At 34.3% G+C, this 19,419-nt stretch overlaps 1 protein-coding gene, 2 non-coding genes and 1 pseudogene across 3 annotated transcripts; 3 read left to right on the top strand and 1 right to left on the bottom strand.

Moving 5' to 3' along the window:
* Positions 1–347: 347 nt before the first annotated feature.
* On the top strand, positions 348–1,129 carry LOC120165692 (LOB domain-containing protein 16-like). The gene is made up of 2 exons (XM_039175158.1): positions 348–686; positions 805–1,129. The coding sequence occupies exons 1-2, from the start codon at positions 399–401 to the stop codon at positions 1,111–1,113; spliced, it is 597 nt and encodes a 198-aa protein (XP_039031089.1). The 5' UTR covers positions 348–398; the 3' UTR covers positions 1,114–1,129.
* A 1,943-nt stretch (positions 1,130–3,072) lies between these two features.
* Positions 3,073–3,159, top strand: LOC120165992. The gene has a single exon (XR_005519885.1). It is a non-coding gene; the product is annotated as a small nucleolar RNA Z102/R77 (small nucleolar RNA).
* Positions 3,160–3,251: 92 nt separating this feature from the next.
* Positions 3,252–3,339, top strand: LOC120165984. Its single transcript, XR_005519882.1, has one exon. It is a non-coding gene; the product is annotated as a small nucleolar RNA Z102/R77 (small nucleolar RNA).
* A 2,330-nt stretch (positions 3,340–5,669) lies between these two features.
* LOC120163728 lies at positions 5,670–14,270 on the bottom strand (annotated as a pseudogene).
* Positions 14,271–19,419: the final 5,149 nt, after the last annotated feature.

Here is a 19,419-nt window from a genome sequence, read left to right as displayed (position 1 = left end):
AAAACAAACTTTGTACTAAAAAAATTCTAAAATCACCACCAAAAATCAAACTTGTATGAAATAAATTGTCAGATAAACATAAACCAAGTCTAAATTGTATTGTAAACTGGGTGTAACCCATTAAAATAATAAACCAATATTGCTTAAACATTATTAAATGTCTCCTTAGAACCCTACACAAAGGCCACCAATGTCCCCCATTCACACTTGTTATAAGACTTACTCCTTTTGTTGCGCCCCTTAAGGATCTACCCCTCCACTCAAAACCCATTTATTCCCTTTAGCACCAATTCCTAGTGTATTCGTGTGGTTTGGACAAATTTCAAAATATATATTTCACTTATTCCTGGTCTCTAGCTACACTCTATTTTCTTTTCTTTTCTGTTGTGTTCTCTGTCATGGCACCATCTAGTACCAGCGGTTCCCCTTGTGGTGCATGCAAGTTCCTGAGAAGAAAATGTGCCTCGGACTGTATTTTTGCGCCTTACTTCTGTTCGGAACAAGGCCCTGCACGGTTTGCAGCCATTCACAAAGTGTTCGGTGCTAGTAATGTTTCTAAATTATTGTTGCATATCCCAGCTCATTATCGTTGCGAGGCGGTTGTCTCCATTGCTTACGAGGCTCAAGCAAGGATCCGAGATCCCGTTTACGGTTGTGTTGCTCACATTTTCTCCTTGCAACAACAAGTAATTAAGGAATCTCCCATTTCGAGCATCTCTAAAAGTTTTTTTTTATCAAAGTATCAAACATATATGCTACGATTTTACAATCTTCTTGGATGTTCTCTCTCTTTGTTTCATATAGGTGGCATGCCTGCAAGCGCAGTTACTGCAAGTCAAAGCTCAGCTAGCTCAAAATGCCATGAATTCACATACCATGGAAGGTCAGTGGGAACAAAACCTTTCTGGTTTATTCCATTCCATTCCAAATTATCCGATTTCCCCACAAAGCTCACTTGAATCGGTTGAAGTCGAACTCAACAGCGCTGACAGTGACACCATTAATATACAAGAAATACTTGGTATAGAAAACTTTGCTTTCCATGGTAAGAGACCATGTGATAATGATTTGGGTGAGCTTCAAGCGATTGCCCTTAGAATGATGAGAAATTAATCATAAACTGAACCATCTTTTTCTTGCTTTTGTTTTTGTTTTTTTGCTCATTGGAGTTTGATCCTGTTTCTGTTTTTATGCTGATGATCCCTTTTTCCCCCCCTCCAAACAATAATGTAGATACCAAGAAAAATAGTACCTTTTTATGGGTTATTAGTTCTGTTGTGTATAAAATAAACTAAAACAAAAAGGATAAAGCCGCAGCACAGGGCTGATCTTCAGGTTTACAACCTGTCCACCATTGTAGACCTGCAAGCTCATCACATCCCATTTACGAATTTGCAAAATGAAAATGTAAGCTAATCTAAGTTAGCATATGAGGAAAAAAAAGGTAAAAGAATTATTTCAATGAAGAATATTTAAATTGGAGGTGAATGATGATTAGTTGAATGTGAGCTCAACCAAGGGGAAAACAAAGCTGTGGCATTACAGAAAAAGAAAGAACTGAACTCAATCTTCTATATATAAAATATGATTAAAATGTTTGAAAAAGAAGAAAAGTAAAAAAGAGAGTATGGACTGTTTCTTTTGTATATGAAATTATTTTTATATTTATGTTAGAAGTTAGACCGCGACAAACAATTCCAACTCCGATCATTGTCAAAGAAGTTTCGCTTGTGTTATTTTTTTTGGTTTTGTTAAGCGGAACTGTAACCGCGCTGTTGATTGGATCGCAAAAATAACTGGTTTCCATGAATGCCCGATGGAGTGGACTCTTAAACATCCTGAAGGCTTACGTATCCTTCTCTAATCTGCTCCTCTTTCTAATGGAAGAATCTTTTTGATCCAAAAAAAAAATCTTGGTTCATATAATGTTTTTATACTTAAATGATCAAAATAAATATCATATATAGAATCTGCTCTGTTCTGATAAAGGAGAAATATATATTGTAAATAGTGGACATTACATGGTGGATTACCCCATAATAGCTGTTCAAGTACAGATCATCAGAGTCAGATAAAAGAAAGAAAGAAAGAACATATATATATATAATGAATGAAACAGAAGATAGTGACACTGCAATTAATAAAACATGGTCGAGGCCAAGTGTTAGTGCTAATTGTCAGACTAACTCCACCAATCCTACAGTGTTCATCATAATCATTACCTGATCTTATATGATCAAGTAATAACTAAATTAGCACGTGTTGGCCTGGCTCCACTATTCTAATCCCTGATGATAATGGGAGAGCTTCCCCAGCTTGACATCTTTTGATTATTATCCATGCAGCATATAATCCATGATGAAAGAAACAAGGTTTTTGTGGTTCATGAACCCATTCACCAACCTCAATATGGTATATGAAAGTGTTTATTTTCCTTAAAAGTTTCGAGTTCGAGTTACTGTGTCGTATATGAGTTATTAATATGCTAAGAATGATACTTTAAGAACCTAAAATATTTAAGTACCTAAATAGAAAAAACAATATACTTTAGGTGCCTACTTTAATTTTTTTTTAAATATTTAAATAAAATAAAAATTATAATTATATATACTTTGATAAAAAATAATAATGAATATTTAGATTAAAAAATAATATACTTTAAATACACATTTTTTTAAATAAGACATAAAAATGAAAAGGGTATAATAGTTCCCAAAGGTGAGGGGATTACGGCCTGCTCAATCTGTTTGGGCCTAAAGATTAAGTCCAAGTCCAACACACTTCCCCCCCCCCAACCCCACTCCGAATAGTGTATATTAGTCATTAGGGTTTTTAAAGCTTCGACTCGCTGCGGCTAGCCACTTCCTATAAAGTCACTCTTTGTTGCAGGGGTTTGTTGCTCAAACACTTAAGTTCCAACAAGCCGTTTCGACATGCCCAGTTCTTGGTTCCGCCTTGGTTGTGTTGTTTTTTATGTTTAAGTTTATGTTTTTCTTTAGCTTCGGTATCTGTTTTCTGGTTCGAAATCTTCAGCAGTTTGATGTTTTAATTTTTATTGAAGGTTTTGCTTGAGAATGAAATGAGGAACAGAAGTTTTCCCTATTGGTTTGATTGCCGTAATGATGGCCGACCTTATGTATTAGCTCTATCTGATCATTCTCTTTATCTTTTTGATTTTCTACAAAGATTAACCTTTGCTATTTTACTTCGTTTCAGAATTGTTATGCTTGGCTTTGCCTTTTGTTGTGGGAGAATGAAATGATGATTGTGATATTGTTTCCCTATTGGTTTGATTGCCGTGATGATGGCATCTGCAGTATTAGCTCTATCTGATCATTCTCTTCAAAGCAATTTTTTTAATCATCACGATGTCTTTGTTTGTTGTGTCTTTTGTGAAACCAATAATCTGGAATGCTACTTCTACATGAACTGTACAGTGCTTGCTCTGAATTAATCTTGGGGATAAAGAGCAAGCTGCTGTGAATGTTATAAGATCTTTAGAAATTGCAGATCCATCTTTTCCGGTACAGGAATGCGAGAAGATTAAACAATCAATTGTATTGATATGAACTGTACATGTTGAAGGGAATTTTAAGATACTATGACAAGAGAATCATTCTTGGTTTGTACGATCCCAATTCAAAAATATGCAATAGTTCATTGAAGAAATAACATTTGTAAACAAACCGAGGAATCTTCCCTTCCATATTCAGTCATTGCCCCCTGAAAATAAAACTCCATGGTATTATCTGTTAATTCAATTATGAAATTGAAACAAAGGAGGATGCAATGTAATGTCAACAAGAAGATGAAAGCAATTGTTTCTTTGTTAGAAAACCAATACCATATCTTTGGCTGTTGAGAAATAATATTTATCCTCATTTCCATTAAGCACATAATCAATTTGAAGATGGCCAAAAAAAATTAGGGTTTTTGTAGGGAACTGAATTGCTCATTCAAAATGGGTAACAGTGTTTTGTTTGTTGAATACCAGGTTCAACAATGGAGTATAAGTGGATTTTGAAGAATAATTTTCTAATAAGATGAAAATTGTATCTAACAATATGTTTGCACGGTTTTTTTTTATTTCATACATGTTGAAATTGTGCTGTGAAAGATGCCATTCCTTTTTTCCTGTTGAAGTTTGTGTAAGGTAAGACATTGGAGGAGAAGCCGTCTTTCTTTTAAGGGTTAAACCTATTCCTGAATTTTGTCAGAGACAGATGCTTCAGGGAGTGTTTGATTTGTGCTCGTTAAAAATAATTATTGCTTTAATTGTGGTTTGTTAAGTTCATCATAAATTTTACTTTGCCTTCTTAATTATGAGTAAAATCTACTAATATTATATAAAGTTTAATATAAATATATATCAACACATTTAACTAAAAATTTTATCAGTGTGTATGAATTTATTTCAAAGTTTAAATTCGGAAGTAACTCAACAAATACATCAAATTAGTAAATTAATAAATTAATAGTAACTATTAATTAATAATTTATCATCATTCTTATTATCTATTAACAAACTAGTAATTATTGTTCATACTTTATATTTTTAATGGAATTTTTTTAAGGTAACTACTAAAAATATATAAAAATAATTAACGAACCGCTCACAAATTCATCCAGTCGAGTTAAACTGTGTTCGACTCGTTAAGATCTTGAACAACTTGATATCGAGTTAACTCGAGTCGAGCATTGACCGAATCATGTTTGAACAGCTCACGAATTACTTTACTCATTAAACATCCTTAGTTATAGTTCATATGATTACCAGCAAGAAGTTTTAGACCAACAACAAAAGGAGATGCCATTTCCTTTTACCTGGAGAACTTATAAGTCAGGCCAGTTACTGTGGAAGGGAATTGTTTCTGTCTTGGGTAAAGGCCTCGACAAGCAGACAAATTGGTTTTGTTTAATCTCCTCATACTAACGTTGTGCTTTGTAACATGTCAAAGATTGTGTGCGTTTCAAGGATACGCCTAACGCGGATCTCTCTCTAGCTTGCCTCTCTTTTTTGTCTTCTCGACAAGCAGTTCTCATGCTATGTTCAATGGCATCTTGTTCTTTCATTGTACTGTTTCTCAGTTCTTCACCGAGCGTGTGTACAACAGATGCAAACTGAAAAAATTGTCCAAAAATCTTTCGCAGGGAAGTTGCAAGTGAATACATAAAACACATGATCAAGCTAAAAGACATCGTCTGAACTTCTAGCGGGACAAGTACCGAGGGTATCGGTGGCATGCTTTTTTCTATCCAAGCACAGCAAACAAACATAAACCATATGCCCCAATAAGAGAGCTTCTGACGGAAAGTAATCCGCCCGCCTGTATACTGGAAAATTCATATCACTTGGCCTATTTCAGGGCCGAAGGTCTGGATGGAAACTCAAGCCCTCCTCACTTCAAAATGCAATAAATCTACAGTGGGATGATACTACGTTATCATCGTTTAAAGGAGCACCATTATAAAGTAGTATGTAATTTAGCTAATAACATTCTATGATATCAAATCTTCTATTTCTCATGTGCAGTTGCCCCTTTAATGGTGAATGTTGAATCTATATATCAATTAGTGAACCAAGTTTAAAGCAGTAACTGCAGGAAAATATGCAGCAAAAGATAAAAGAAAGTGATAAATGTCAATTCCACAAACTATGAATAACAGAAGCAAAAACGCTTCATACAATGTTTCTCAAGGACGTTCTCTCTTCTTTTCCCCTACTTTATATATTCTTTTAGGGGATTGGAAGATAAAGACAAGAAGCAAAAACCATAAGCCAATCTAAAATCACAAACCACTCACAATATGTTACAGTGGGAGTCAATATTACTACTTCCAAGAGGTGACAAGCAATTGCAGCTAACTTGTAGCCTTCGATTGCATAATTTGCACAAGTGACCATATGATGTCCATTCTATGCATAACTCTGTTGTTCTGTCCCTGCAATGTTTTCATAATCAGGTATTAGATTATAAAATGGGAAACAAAGTTGAAAGAAAATTAAAGAACTGATTCTTTGGGCACTTATAATGCAGTTTGAACATGCCTGGAGTTTTGGACGTATATCTTACAATACATTCAATGTATTAATATCATAAATATCAGGAATAGTCATTGACACGTTCCATTAGCATCAAATGGGTATGTTTTGGGCAGGCACATAACCGATGGAAGACACAGCAGCAAAGACAAAACGACACAACCCATGATGACCAAGATTAAAATATCATAAATCCTACCTCAACCACAAAACATATCCAAGTCTTCTCACCACGCGCTTCTATAAGCCCCTTTAAAATTGTTAGGCCCTAGCTTCTGATGGCCTCCGCTATCTCGAGAAAATGACTACATTCCTCACACAACAGCTGCATGGATCAACTAAAATAACTTTAAAACCAAGAATAAATAAAAAACTATCATTGTGTCATTTTGAGATTATCCTTCCTTTTCTGTTTGTCACAGGTGAAATAATGAACAAAATATCCTACACTAACATACCGTAAACAGGGAATCTACCAATGAAATCATAAACTTAGTAAACAATAACTATAGCCAATGAGAAAATAACATACACCAAGCAGTGAACCCACCATGAAATCATAAGTAAGCAACAAGTAATCATCATATCAACGGGAACAATATTATGAACCTCCATTTTTGTTTATATTCTCGACTACTATTGAGCATACTTTTAGATGGCTTCCCAGTTCCACTGCCCAGCTTGAACCTTGTGATGCATCTACAAAATCAACAAGATGTAACAACACTTGATTTCAGCTAGTGTACAGTAATTGTGTTTCCATTTCATGACAAACAAGAATCTATAATATATGCCTACAAAGCTAAAAGGTACAAGGCCCCCCCAAAAATTCTGGTAGAACTTAAGTGAGATCATTTAATTCATCACCACATTACTCGATCAGATCAGTGAGATCTCAGTTTCTAATTTACTGAACCAAAACAATCATTAACCAGTACACTGCCTTACTTTTGATTCTGCACATTTACTGAGCTTATCAGCAAGCTTCGTGATGCCTTGCAGAAAGACCATGTGTTTGACTGTGCACTCCAGCAATGAATCAATACTGCACTGCATATTTTTTCTTGAAATTTTAGTTGATTGACATTTGTAAGGACAGAAAAGACCATGTGATTGACATTTATAAGGACAGAAAAGTTCTTTCCAAGAGACTAATATCGTGTATCGATGATATTATTAGTCTGTCACAGTTTGCTTTTATTCCGGGAAGGCAATTGTTAGATTGTGCATGTTTGGCTAATGAAGGTATTGATTCTTGGATGAAGCAAGGACTTAAAGGGGTTGTATTTAAAGTGGATTTTAGCAGAGCCTACGACACTGTGGAGTGGCAGATTCTGCAAAAGTTAATGATAAAGATGGGATTCGGCGAGAGGTGGTGTTCTTGGATCAAACAGTGCATTTCAACGGCTTCTATCTTGGTTCTAGTGAATGGCTCTCCTACTAAAGAGTTCCCTATTGCTAAAGGTTTGAGGCAAGGTTGCAGCCTTTCTCCTCTTTTGTTTAACATGGTTGGGGAATTACTACATTTGATGCTGTCGAAAGCAGTGGACTTGGGTCTTTTTCAGGGGTTTTCTTTTGGAAACAGTCAAAACTCTTTTACTTTGTCTCACCTGCAGTTTGCAGATGATTTAATTATTTTTTGTCGAGATTCAATTACTCAGATAAAGAATGTTAGAAGAGTTTTGAGGATTTTCGGTTTATTGACGGGGCTCCAACTGAATTTAGCAAAAAGCAAGCTGTATGGGATTAATGTGGAGAGTGACATCCTTGATGTTTGGGCTAGGGATATTGGCTGCTCTGTTGATTCATTCCCGACTGTTTACTTAGGTCTACCTTTAGGGGAGAAAAAGAACTCGGCAAAGCTTTGGGAACCGGTCATTGAAAATTTCAGCAAGAAATTGGCAGGCTGGAAAGCTAATTCTCTATCTATGGCCGGTAGGCTAGTACTTATTAACTCGGTTTTATCTTCCCTACCTAATTTTTACCTATCCATTTTTAAGATGCCTTCTACTATTTCTCACCGGTTAAATTCCATGATGTCGAATTTTTTATGGGGTGGAGGGGATGGAAAGAAGAAAATTCACTGGGTGAGTTGGGATAAAATTTGCAAACCGTTGAGTGGTGGTGGTTTAGGCGTTGTTGATTTGAATGTTTCAAACCGAGCTTTGTTGGGTAAGTGGATTTGGAAATTTGCAAATGACAAAAATTCGATGTTGAAGAGATTCTTATGTTGTAAACACAATGTCAGCTGTCAGACCATGGATATTAACAAGGTTATTTCTCAAAATGACTCTTGGATGTGGAGGGGAATTGTTAATAACTTCATGAAGGATGATACCATCGGAGGTTGTCTTAGATCTCATGCAAAGATACAAATTGGGAATGGGAAATCTATATCCTTTTGGTGTGATACATGGCTTGGGGAGTTTCCTTCGAAATTTCTTTTTCCAAGAATTTTTGCCCTTTCTACTAATAAAACGGGTAATGTTGCAGACTTTGGGAGTTTTGATTCAACCGGATGGGAATGGTGTGTGAAGACTAGGAGGAATCTATGTGATTGGGAGGTGGAGCAGCTGGTAGAGCTGTTGGATAGGCTGAAAAATGTTAAACTTATTGAGTCATTGGATGATGGGTTGTTGTGGAATGGGTTGAATGTCGGGTTGTTTTCTGTTAAAGCTTGCAGGAAAGCTCTTTACAATTTTAATGATGAATCTTTATTTTGGAGTAATTGTGTATGGTCGGGCTTAGTTCCTCCTAGAGTAGAATCCTTCATTTGGCAATTGTCCCATCAAAAAGTTGCTGTTAGAGTTGAATTGTTGAGAAGAGGGGTTCCTTTAGGGGAGAACATTCTTTGTCCACTTTGTAACCTGCAGGATGAATCAATCCATCATCTTTTCATTTCATGTCGAGTTTCGTGGGAACTTTGGTATAAGATTATAGGGTACTGGGGTTTTCGGTTAGTTTTACCGCCAGACCCTCCTTCGCTGCTTAGTTCTTGGGTTGATGTGAATCCTAAATCTGCTATGTGGAAGTTTATTCCGGGGGCAGTCTTGTGGTCAATATGGAAGATTAGAAATGAGATCATTTTTGAGGAAAAGAAGTTGGATAGATTATCATTGTTTTTCACTGTGCGTTTAAGGTTAGCCAAATGGTATTTGGCAAAATATCCACTTATCCCTATTCAGGTGGATTCTTTAATTGCTGACCTTTCTTTGGCTGATAATCTAACAAAGTTCATAGGCATGAATAGGAAGGCGATTTGTTGGAGTCCTCCTCCAGTGGATTTTTTTAAGTTGAATGTGGATGGGGCTGTTACTACAGTTGGTATGTATGCTGGAATAGGGGGTATTCTCAGAGATTGGAATCGGGATAGTCTTTTTTCGTTTTCAGAAAGTGTCGGTCCTTCTCCTACTATCCTAGCAGAGCTGAAGGTTATCAAAAAAGGAATTGACCTATTTGTTTCATCACAATGGGCTTCGAAGGGCAGACTAATTATTGAAAGCGATTCAAAGATAGCAGTGGATTGGATTAAAGACCAAGCTCTTGCACCTGCTTTTCTGTCAAACTTTGTCAAGGAAATTGTGTCTATTATTTCTGCTATTCAGGCTCTTGTTAGGTGGATTCCTAGATGGTGTAACTGTGAGGCCGATAAGTTAGCAAAGGAAGGAATTGGGTAATTTTTGTCCTTGCTTAGGCAGTTGTGTAAGCCTTAAGAGCAAAGTACCCTCAGGACTGTTTTTAAGTTTTATGTAGTTTGCAAGACTGTTTTTAAGCCTTATGTATCTGGTTTATTATCAATAAATTGATGCACTCTTTTCCTCCTTCCGCTAGTTGGTCCTACCTTAGGGCAGAGGACCACTATGAGGGAGGTTTTTTAATGAGGCATCCTATTCCTATCAAAAAAAAAAAAAAACTCGTGTGAACAGAAAGTAATTTACCTTAGCTCCGTTAGGTACAAGCTCCCTTAGCTCCTTAATACGATCTTGAATGAGTTGTCTGTCCCTTGGCCTAGGCCTGGGATTTTCACCACGTCTAGTCCTCTTTTTTGTTGTTCTTAACTGGCTCTGAAGACTTCTCACTACAGTTGCTAGGGCAAGCAGAAGAAAACTCTTTCGAAGACAATGCACCACATAGATTTGACGAACTCAAGCATTGCTGTGTGCTTTTTTCCTTGAGAGAGGACTGGTTAATTGAATAACCTGTTGAACTAATGGCATGTTTTGTTTGGCCTGAAAGATTTGGTGTATTTCCAGTAGTCATCAATGATGGTGAGGTTCCGCAAAATGATATCTCACTTTTGATATCACTGCCACTATGGCAAACATTTGCTACACCAGCCTCTAGGAGATTCTCTGAACCAGATTCAAAAGTTAATTGGCTGCTGCTCATCCCCTCTAGCATTTCAATATTAGCTCCAGCTTCTGTATTCTCTACCTGCCAATCAGTATAGAGACTCTTTCTCAAAAAAGTTGGTCCAAGTGCTTCATAAAGCTCATACCCAGCAGAAAACTTTGAGGATGTGTTTATAGAGTTTAAGTCACTTAGATCAGTTTGATTCCCCAACTTCAAATGCCTTTGAAATTTTATGTCAGAAGATTCAGTAGTGTCTAACACTTCATTTTGATAAGAATTCAAACCACCCAACTTAACAGTATCACTAATTGCAGATTGAAGTAAGTTTGAGTAGTATTTCTGATCAGCTCCATACTGTTCAGCTTGAAGTGCAACATTAAATAAATCCATACTCCCTACAACATGATGGTTTGTGTAAACATTTTCTGGTCCCATACTCGAACTTTTCCTCCCATTAGTCTCCCCTTTGCATACCCCATTGTTTATCAAATTTCTCCCCAACTGATTTAAATTCTCCAAGTTAGAAACATTTGAACTTGGGTTCAGCAATTTAGCAGTCTCATCACTCCCTGCTGAGGATAGCTCATGCCCTTCTTGCTTATTTTCCACATCAACTGTCCTTATCTGATGATTACTCCCCAGTGGAAAAACAAATGAACTATCACTGCCTTGTTGGCAATTTGAAAACTCAGGCAACAAAAAATCTGGCCCTTCTTCGTCTAGAGCTTTATCTAAAGAAATAACTTCTGAATCTAATAGTTTTGCATGTAATCCAGGCTGCCAAATGATTATCCAAAAGTGTTAATAACATAAACAAATGTACATGTAATTTTGTGCAAGGTTGCGTTCATGTACACGTGCTGATACATAAAATAAAGGAGAAACTGAATTATACCTCAAAAACTGAACTTTTCATGCTACATCCTATTGGGTTGGCAATATGCCCTAGATAAGAATCATGAAGAGAAAAAAACACATCTCTGATGTGACTCACAAGCTTCACATCCTCAAATACCTGCTCCATTCAGATAAATAAAATTTAAGATTGTATTGCTGTCTAGAATATCAGCTCAAAAGAACTAGCGCAAAAAGCAACAGACTAATGGCAATCATACTAAATATCAAATCAAAGAAGGCTCCTAGGACTTGGCCAAATTAAAACATACTTTAGTAACTCTATCATGTTATAAACGCTTTTGACAAATTAAGGCACGCGTTTTCTTACCTATAATTTTCAGAGCACCATAAAATATAAACATAAATATAGAGTTGAGAACTCAGAGAATCAAAAGACTTCAACCAGTAATAAAAATACTGAAGAAAAAAGTATCAAACTTACAAGGAGAAAGCCACATAAAAAATGTTAAATTTTCAGAATCTAGCTCCTTTATTGACACAAATATAATAGTGCATAACATATTTCATGCAAGCAAGAGGCGTTCGTATAAAATAAAAAATTTAGGAGGCCAAAGATATCCATATCCATCCCACAACCCCCAAAAGAAGTGGCACAAACATCAACTTAAATTAAAGGCATTGATAAACATTCATAAAGTAGAAAAAGCACCAAAAGAAGTGGAATTCATCTTACTTTATTTAAGGAGCCAAGCTGCACAACTCCATGTGGAACACCAGCAGCAACAACAAAAATGGTCTACAAGGAAAAATGAAAATTATTTCTATTAATAGCATAACCATATATATGTGTGGAAGGAATATTAAACTTCAGGAAAAGACAGTTACAGACAACATTATGGAAGGCATTTGGTTATAACTCCTACAATACAAATTAAACAAGTTGAAACTTATATTCACTTTACGCTAAGGTCAAATAAACTAGCCCAATAAATTGTAAAAGTGAATTGGAATAAAATGCTTTCACTCAAAGTGCAAGCTCCATCAAAAAGATTTGGACCTTTGACCTAGAGACACGATCAGTTATAGACTTCCAAGTGTTGAACATGGCAATCATCACAACTAAAAGAAAGAGTAAAAGCTTGCATAACGTACTCTGATCCCTGCTTCAAACTGACTTTCCCAACCATCAGATAACTGAAATTCAAATCAAATTAAGGCAGAAAACAGAGTGAGTATTGAAAATAAAATCAACTCTGAAACAGTATGTTAGACATCAATGCTTGGTAAGCTCCTCACCTCAAACGATGAGCAGGAGCTGTTAACATGCTTATCTGCAAATATCCATTGATGCTTTCCAGAAACTGTCACTTGTCCAACAATCCTGCATAACAAGGAATAAGAACTAACTGGACTTTTGCATAAGCTACAGATACATAAATTTGGTACTTATCATAATCACAACAAAATTTAACAGAGGATTAGGTTTTGGGGGGGGGGCTAACAAGACCCTATGTTCAACTGATTGCATCCTTACATATTATTTCTTTAACTACTGCAGTAACAATGACAAAAACATACCAAACAATGGACAACAGATTTATCAGTGGGTTGAGCCATACCCTTCCCCTAGTGAATATACTTGATAAGACATCTTTGCCACAGCCAAACCAAGGGGGTCATGTGAATAATGTCCACTGTGCAAATTTTCTAGTGAATCTCAGAAACAGTTATTATCTGAAAGATCATGTTGGTCATGATTATCGTAGTAGGCATCCTCCAAAGTCAGCACCCTGCAACAAGTTCAAAATTAAGGATCACAAGTAACCAAACACATCAAAGTATTTTCACCAAGGCCAGCATAACATCTCACAAAATTAAAGGTAAAACAGAGTGATTAGTTTACTTGTAAAAATCTTAGTATAATATTCCAAAGCTAAAAAACAACATAAAAAATCCTCCGAATATTCAAGTGGTATCAGTCCACTTTTTCTCTTTTAAAATCATCTTTAAAAAGGGAATTAAAAGAACACAAAAGGCAAGTATGTCAATTTCCAGAGCTTCTGAAAAGTTGGCAGATTGCAATCGAATAATACTAATAGAAAGAAAGAAAGGGAAAAAAAAGTGTGAATGATATTGTATGCCAAATCCAAGGGTCAAAACCATTCCATCCTAACCTAAATAACATGCCAACTATAATTCAAAAATTGAACAAAACTTCAATTCATCTTAGATCATGAACTCCAAATAATTAGATGCAGATGGCATACAGACATCGAATTAGCTGACCACGACAAAATGTTCATAACCTTTTTTTTTTTTGGTAAACTAGGCCAAAAACTAGATACTACAAATCAATAAATTGAAAGAAAACTGCGATAAACTTAAAAGGAAACAACAATGTAAAAAAGAGGCAGTTTACTGACATTTGAGCTCGATGCTTAAGCTTCCAAAAAACGGCGTATTTCCACTCAGTATTGAGACAGAGACTTCTCAGTATCTGGTGTAATCCACTGTTAATTGTACTGCTGCCCATCCCTATCTCTCCCCAAAAACAGAAACCAACTCTTTTATTTTGTTCAAAAGGCCCCCCACCCCAACTAAAAGCAGCGAAATTGTCAATCAAAAACGCTCCCCCAACCTATATTTTGTTTGCAATAAAGCCCCTAGCATCCTCTGTAAGAGCCTCTTCCAGCCTGTTTTCTCCTTAACCCTGCTCGCGGTTTAATTGGCGGTCCAACTGTTGGCAGTAGCAAACTATCCGTTCCCATTCCTCGACGCCCAATGACAGAAAAAGGAGAGAAAAAAAACGACTTTTAAGAAGTTTTCGTCGCAGATGCCAATTACAAGATCAAACTCGTGAGATCAAATATGAAACTCTCGTCGCAATTAACTCCGTTGAAGTCGTTGCCGCATCCGTCCATCTTTAGAACGAAAATATTTCCGATTCGTTGAAGAGAAAGTGAGAAAACTACAGATAGCAGAGAAGCATGTCTTAGCTTATATCCGACGACATGGATAATTGAACTAGCTGAAGATCGAACTTTTCCCGAGGAAAATTACTTTTTCAGTTGAAAATGAGATTAAACAAAGAATTAAACTACTCGATGAAAGAAATGAAGGAAATTAGAGGATCTAAGCTTAATGGAGTGGTGGGAAGAAGCTTATTTCAAGTTGATTTTTTTTCTTTTTCTTTTGGTCGACAAAAATCGGCTCAGCATAACATTTTATAACCTGCGCGACCTTGCGCTGCTTTATTAGTATACGCACTGGGTGCAACTCTTTACTAGGTTAACCTAGTTACTTTTATTTTTCGATAATTTTTAATATGTTTTTTAACTTCAAAATCTTATTCAGTTAAACTTGTTTTTGGAGAATTGTGATTTAAATTTAGATAGAGAATCCCAGTCGTATACTTATAGTAAAATTACAGATAATAAATATATTTTTAACAGTGCGTGATGTTTCTATGTGAACTTTTAGTGTTAATATTAGTATTAAAGTCATAATATTTATTCGTAAGCTGACATGATGAATAAATCCAACTGACAATAAACTATACAGATCTACCAATGATTATGTTATCATAATTGATAAAAGGTACAATCTTACGTGACTGAAATGTATAATAAAAATATTTTTCAATAATACAAATAATACTAATATAAACCTAAAAGTTTTATGAGTAGACTCTAATTTTTTTTTTTCAAATTTGTTTATTGAATATAATTTAAAATTACTTATATTTTTTTAAATATTATTTAAAAATTACATTTGAAAAAATTATGAGTATGTAAAAATAATATATATATATATATATATATATATATATATATTTAAAAACGAGGTAATTGAGTACACTTTCTAAGTCCAGTAATGATATTTCATGGCCAACAGAATCATTTCCCAAGCAATATAGGATTTTGCACCTTATCTTTCTTTCTATGCTCAACATTTTCTTTGAATTTGATTGGCTTTTATATCATTTTTTATTTTAATCATCGAGTGACACTAAAAACCCATTTTAAGAAAAAATAGTTTAAATAATTTAATCATTAAAATTATTATAATATAATCGGTTGTTAAAAAATAATAAAAATAGCATAAATGCTATATACTAACAAATCTCAAAGCATGCAAAATCCATTTTTTAAAAGAGTTTATTTTACATATTATTTATTATTATATCAACAATAAATAAGATAATGGTCTTTTTTATTAAAACATAACTGATGACATGTTCATTTTGTAGCCTATTGCACCTCACCAACACAACATAATTTTTTGAATCCCATGATAGTATATGTTGTGATATTAAAATAAGAGAGCCGGGCCAAAATTTACTCACCGTGAAGAACAATTGAACAAAAATACACATGAAAAATAAAATAAAATAAAAATGGAATGATTATGTGATCAATTTCATAAATAAAAAAACAATTAAAACATCGTCGTTTTAGGGTAAAAGATTAAATTTTGTCGGATGTAATTCAATAGATTTTCTTTTTAATGGCAATATTAACAGACCTAATCATGATTTATTCATCATGTATATGTTTTTCAATGCATTGCATTATGGCCATGCAGTTAATAATTTTTTTTTTCATTTTTTTTTTATCTTTGTAAAAGATCAACTTGTTGTCAATTAGTTGTTGCTAAGTGCTATGTAATGCTTCAAAATGTAAAGTAGAAAAAAAAACCGATGAGACATTCAAAACTAAAAACATGTTTAAATTTGATTTCTAATTTTTTTTAAAAATATTTATTCAAAAATCGAGTCATTCTGATATTTTTAATAGATTGAATCAGACTTTGAAAAATATGTTTTTTATCGTATAAATTTCTCTAATATATTATTATTATTGTTTCTTTATTGCTAGAGGGTTGGGAAACCATAATCATCCCCATAAGATTTTGAGGCTGAGCTTTTTACAAACATGTAATCTAAGAGGATCTATTGAGACATTAGTCTCTACAGTCATGAGTGGTGGGTTTTTTATGCCCTCTCTCTCTCTCTCTCTCTCTTGGGTCAATATAGATGGGCGTCAAAAATATTGGAAGCTCTATTCGAAACCCATTGTTTTACAGATGATTTTATTTGTATGTGACCTTAGTGGCCATTAACTTATCCTTCTTTAAGGACTCTGCCTTTTAATTCCTTTTTTTCAACTTAAACATAAAAGCGTTTTACCTTTACACCCACAAGAGTCAAACACATAAGAGCTTAGAACTTGAGTTTAAACACTACTTTTAATTTTAACGAACATTCATGTACGAAAAAACAACCAAGATAATGCATTAGTGCTTAATGGCAGATTTTGGAGATATAATCAGGAGGTTTAATTAATTTTCCTTTTTTAAAATTTGAGACCTAATCAAAAATTTTGAAAAAATTAAATTAGAACTTTTAAAAGTATATCAAAAGCTTTGGGAGATTTAGTGAAAATTTTAAACTATTTTGAGAGGGTTAATAAAAAAAATTAAGACTTCATACAAATCTATAGAAAAGTTTTGAAGAACCAAACTAAAATTTTAAAAGTATTTTAGAGGTATACTGCAAATTTCTCAAAACTTTGGGGGTGCCAACTGCCAAGACTTCTCTATCCCTTATTATCATTTTTTTAATATGAGTAATTACAAGATAATATATGTTCAAAGATAACTCTCAGTCATTTAATATTGAATACTCATGCCCCATACAAATTAGTAACGAGCAAGCACATTTGATCGGTTGATTAAGCTACTTATTTTTATTCCCTCATATTTCTTTAGATAATGGGTAGGGATGGGTTTGGATCGGGTTTCGATCAACCCGACCCGACTCGAAAATTTTACACCCTTCAACCGACATGAACCCGACACGTCTTTTTGAGCCTGAACCAAAATAATAATAAAATATTATTTTTATTCAATAAAAATAATGATTTAATTGAAAAAATAATATATAGAGGAATATTATTGTAATTATTCCTAAATATATAAGGTAAAATTATATTTTTTTCGAGCCGAGTCGGGTATTTTTCACCCTAAACTCGAATTCAACCAGACCCGACCCAAACCCAATTTTAAAAAAAAAACACAACCCGATCGGATCGAAACCCGTCGGATTTAGGTCTCATGCCCATCTCTAATAATGGGTTCTAGACCCATGAATAGCATTTACCTTCCTCCTAGAGTCTCTCATTCCACTCCCTTCTAGATTAGATTTAAAATTTACCAAAAAAAATTACAAATTAATAATAAACTAATTTCATTTTGTAATATTGAATCATTTACATGACCTAGTTTAAATAAAATGAAAGACTGTGTATTGTTTATTCTGAGTTTTTACTCATACTTTTAATATCAAGTTTAAAATCGTATTAATTATCTATTATATATTTTAACGAGTTACTTTTAAACTCACGGAATAATTCATGTAATGATTATTTTTTAATATTATTATTTATGTACCAAATATAACTTTATATTTAAACATATGAATTCTAAATTTAAATATTTAGAAGATTTGCTATTAATCATATTATCAGCCCTAACTCTAACACTCAACCTCTTATAAAAAGGGAAGGTAAAGGCCAAAGGGTTTGTGATTTTTTTAAAAAAAACAAGCTTCTAAGCACAAGTACTAAAATTGAGAAAATGACTAGTGGTGGGCAGGGGCGGACCTCCATGGAGTCCGGGGTATCTCGGGCAACCTCTCATCCAGGGGTGGACCTCTATGGAGTCCGGGGTATCTCGGGCAACCTCTCATCCAGGGGTGGACCTCCATGGTGCCCGGGGTATCCCAATCAACCCCTCCACAAGTGTCACCTCTAATTCAAGTGCCACCCTTGGGGTTCTTGCAACCCTGACGAAAGGCTCCTGGATCCGCCTATGATGGTGGGCCAATCTACGGATTAGGGGAATCTAATTATGATTAGCATTTGTGATTTAAAAAGCAATGCATACATCTTAACGTGGTAAAAACTATACTCAAAAGTTGAGATCCGCAGTAGACTTCCATTGATTTACTTATTTACTTTTGGAAGGTATATTCGATCTTTTTACTGCAATGATGGGAAGATAAAAGTGGGTTAAGTAAAAACAGTTTGATCTGATGTCAGCATAGTCAATCATGTGACACGGGATAATAGGATAGTTAATTAATCGCATTTAAATTATACTTTAAAATTTTTAATTGATTTGAATTTGATTTGTTGAATATTTCCAGTATTGTTTTACGTAAAAGCGCATCTCCTATCCACCATAGAATTGGTGGATTTAAACTATACTTTAATTAAACCGGCTCAAATTAAAAAAAAAATTTACTCAAATGGATTTGAGAAATTGAACTTATTTCAGTTAAACTTTTTGGGATTAAATAAGATATTGTTCACCCTTGTGCAAGCAAAGTTGACAAGGCGCAAATGCATGCTTTTGGAAAAAACTGTGGCAGTGAAACTGGTTGGGAAATCGAAAGTCTTACATAAGCAGCGACTTAATGGGCAAAAGAGAGCAAAACGGCGATTTGACCATATATTTACCGAATATTTATCTTTTTAGCACCGTTTAATATATATTTTTTGAAGTGGTACCATTTCGGTTGAGCTGGCGAAAGGCGCATCTCCGGGGACGCGCTTTACCCGTGTTTTCGCTGAGTTGGATGCCACGTGTGAAAGGCGCATCCCGGGGACGCACCTTCCATTAAATGTCATAAATACCCCATCCATTTTCTCTAACTACACCTCCTCCTCCCCTATATAAACTCCCTCAACCCTCCCTCATTCTTCACACCAAAATCATATTTTCCTCTCTTATACAACTCAAATTCTCTAACTATTTGAGTTTTAAATTTGTTATTAGTGGTAAGAAATTCATTTTTATGTTAGTATTTTTTTTAAATAGTTATTATATTTTATATTAATATATTTATGTAAATATTATTATTTTTATTAAAATAATATTTATATAATTATTATTTATTTAGAATTATTAATTTTTTTGTGCTAATTATATTGTTTTGTCTACAGTTATAATGGAAAACGAAATGCTGTTGCGATTGGATATTGATCATATCTCCAGACATTTTAGTGATATGGTAATATTTTTTATAATTAATGTTAATATTTAAATTTATTTTTATTTTAAAGTTATTATGAATTTATATTAATTTTAATTTTTTATAATGT

Source organism: Hibiscus syriacus, unplaced genomic scaffold (genome assembly GCF_006381635.1).
Source record: "Hibiscus syriacus cultivar Baekdansim isolate YM2019G1 unplaced genomic scaffold, ASM638163v2 tig00002919_pilon, whole genome shotgun sequence".
Taxonomy (NCBI): Eukaryota; Viridiplantae; Streptophyta; class Magnoliopsida; order Malvales; family Malvaceae; genus Hibiscus; species Hibiscus syriacus.
The sequence above is the reverse complement of the archived record's forward strand: the minus strand, read 5'-3'. Positions and strand labels throughout refer to the sequence as shown.

What these genes read in the sequence shown, in the direction of transcription:
- LOC120165692 (XM_039175158.1), top strand. Translation starts at nt 399, where the DNA reads ATGGCACCATCTAGTACCAGCGGTTCCCCTTGTGGTGCATGCAAGTTC. An exon ending in TTTTCTCCTTGCAACAACAA is followed by an intron (nt 687 to 804) that starts GTAATTAAGGAA and finishes TGTTTCATATAG; the next exon opens with GTGGCATGCCTGCAAGCGCA.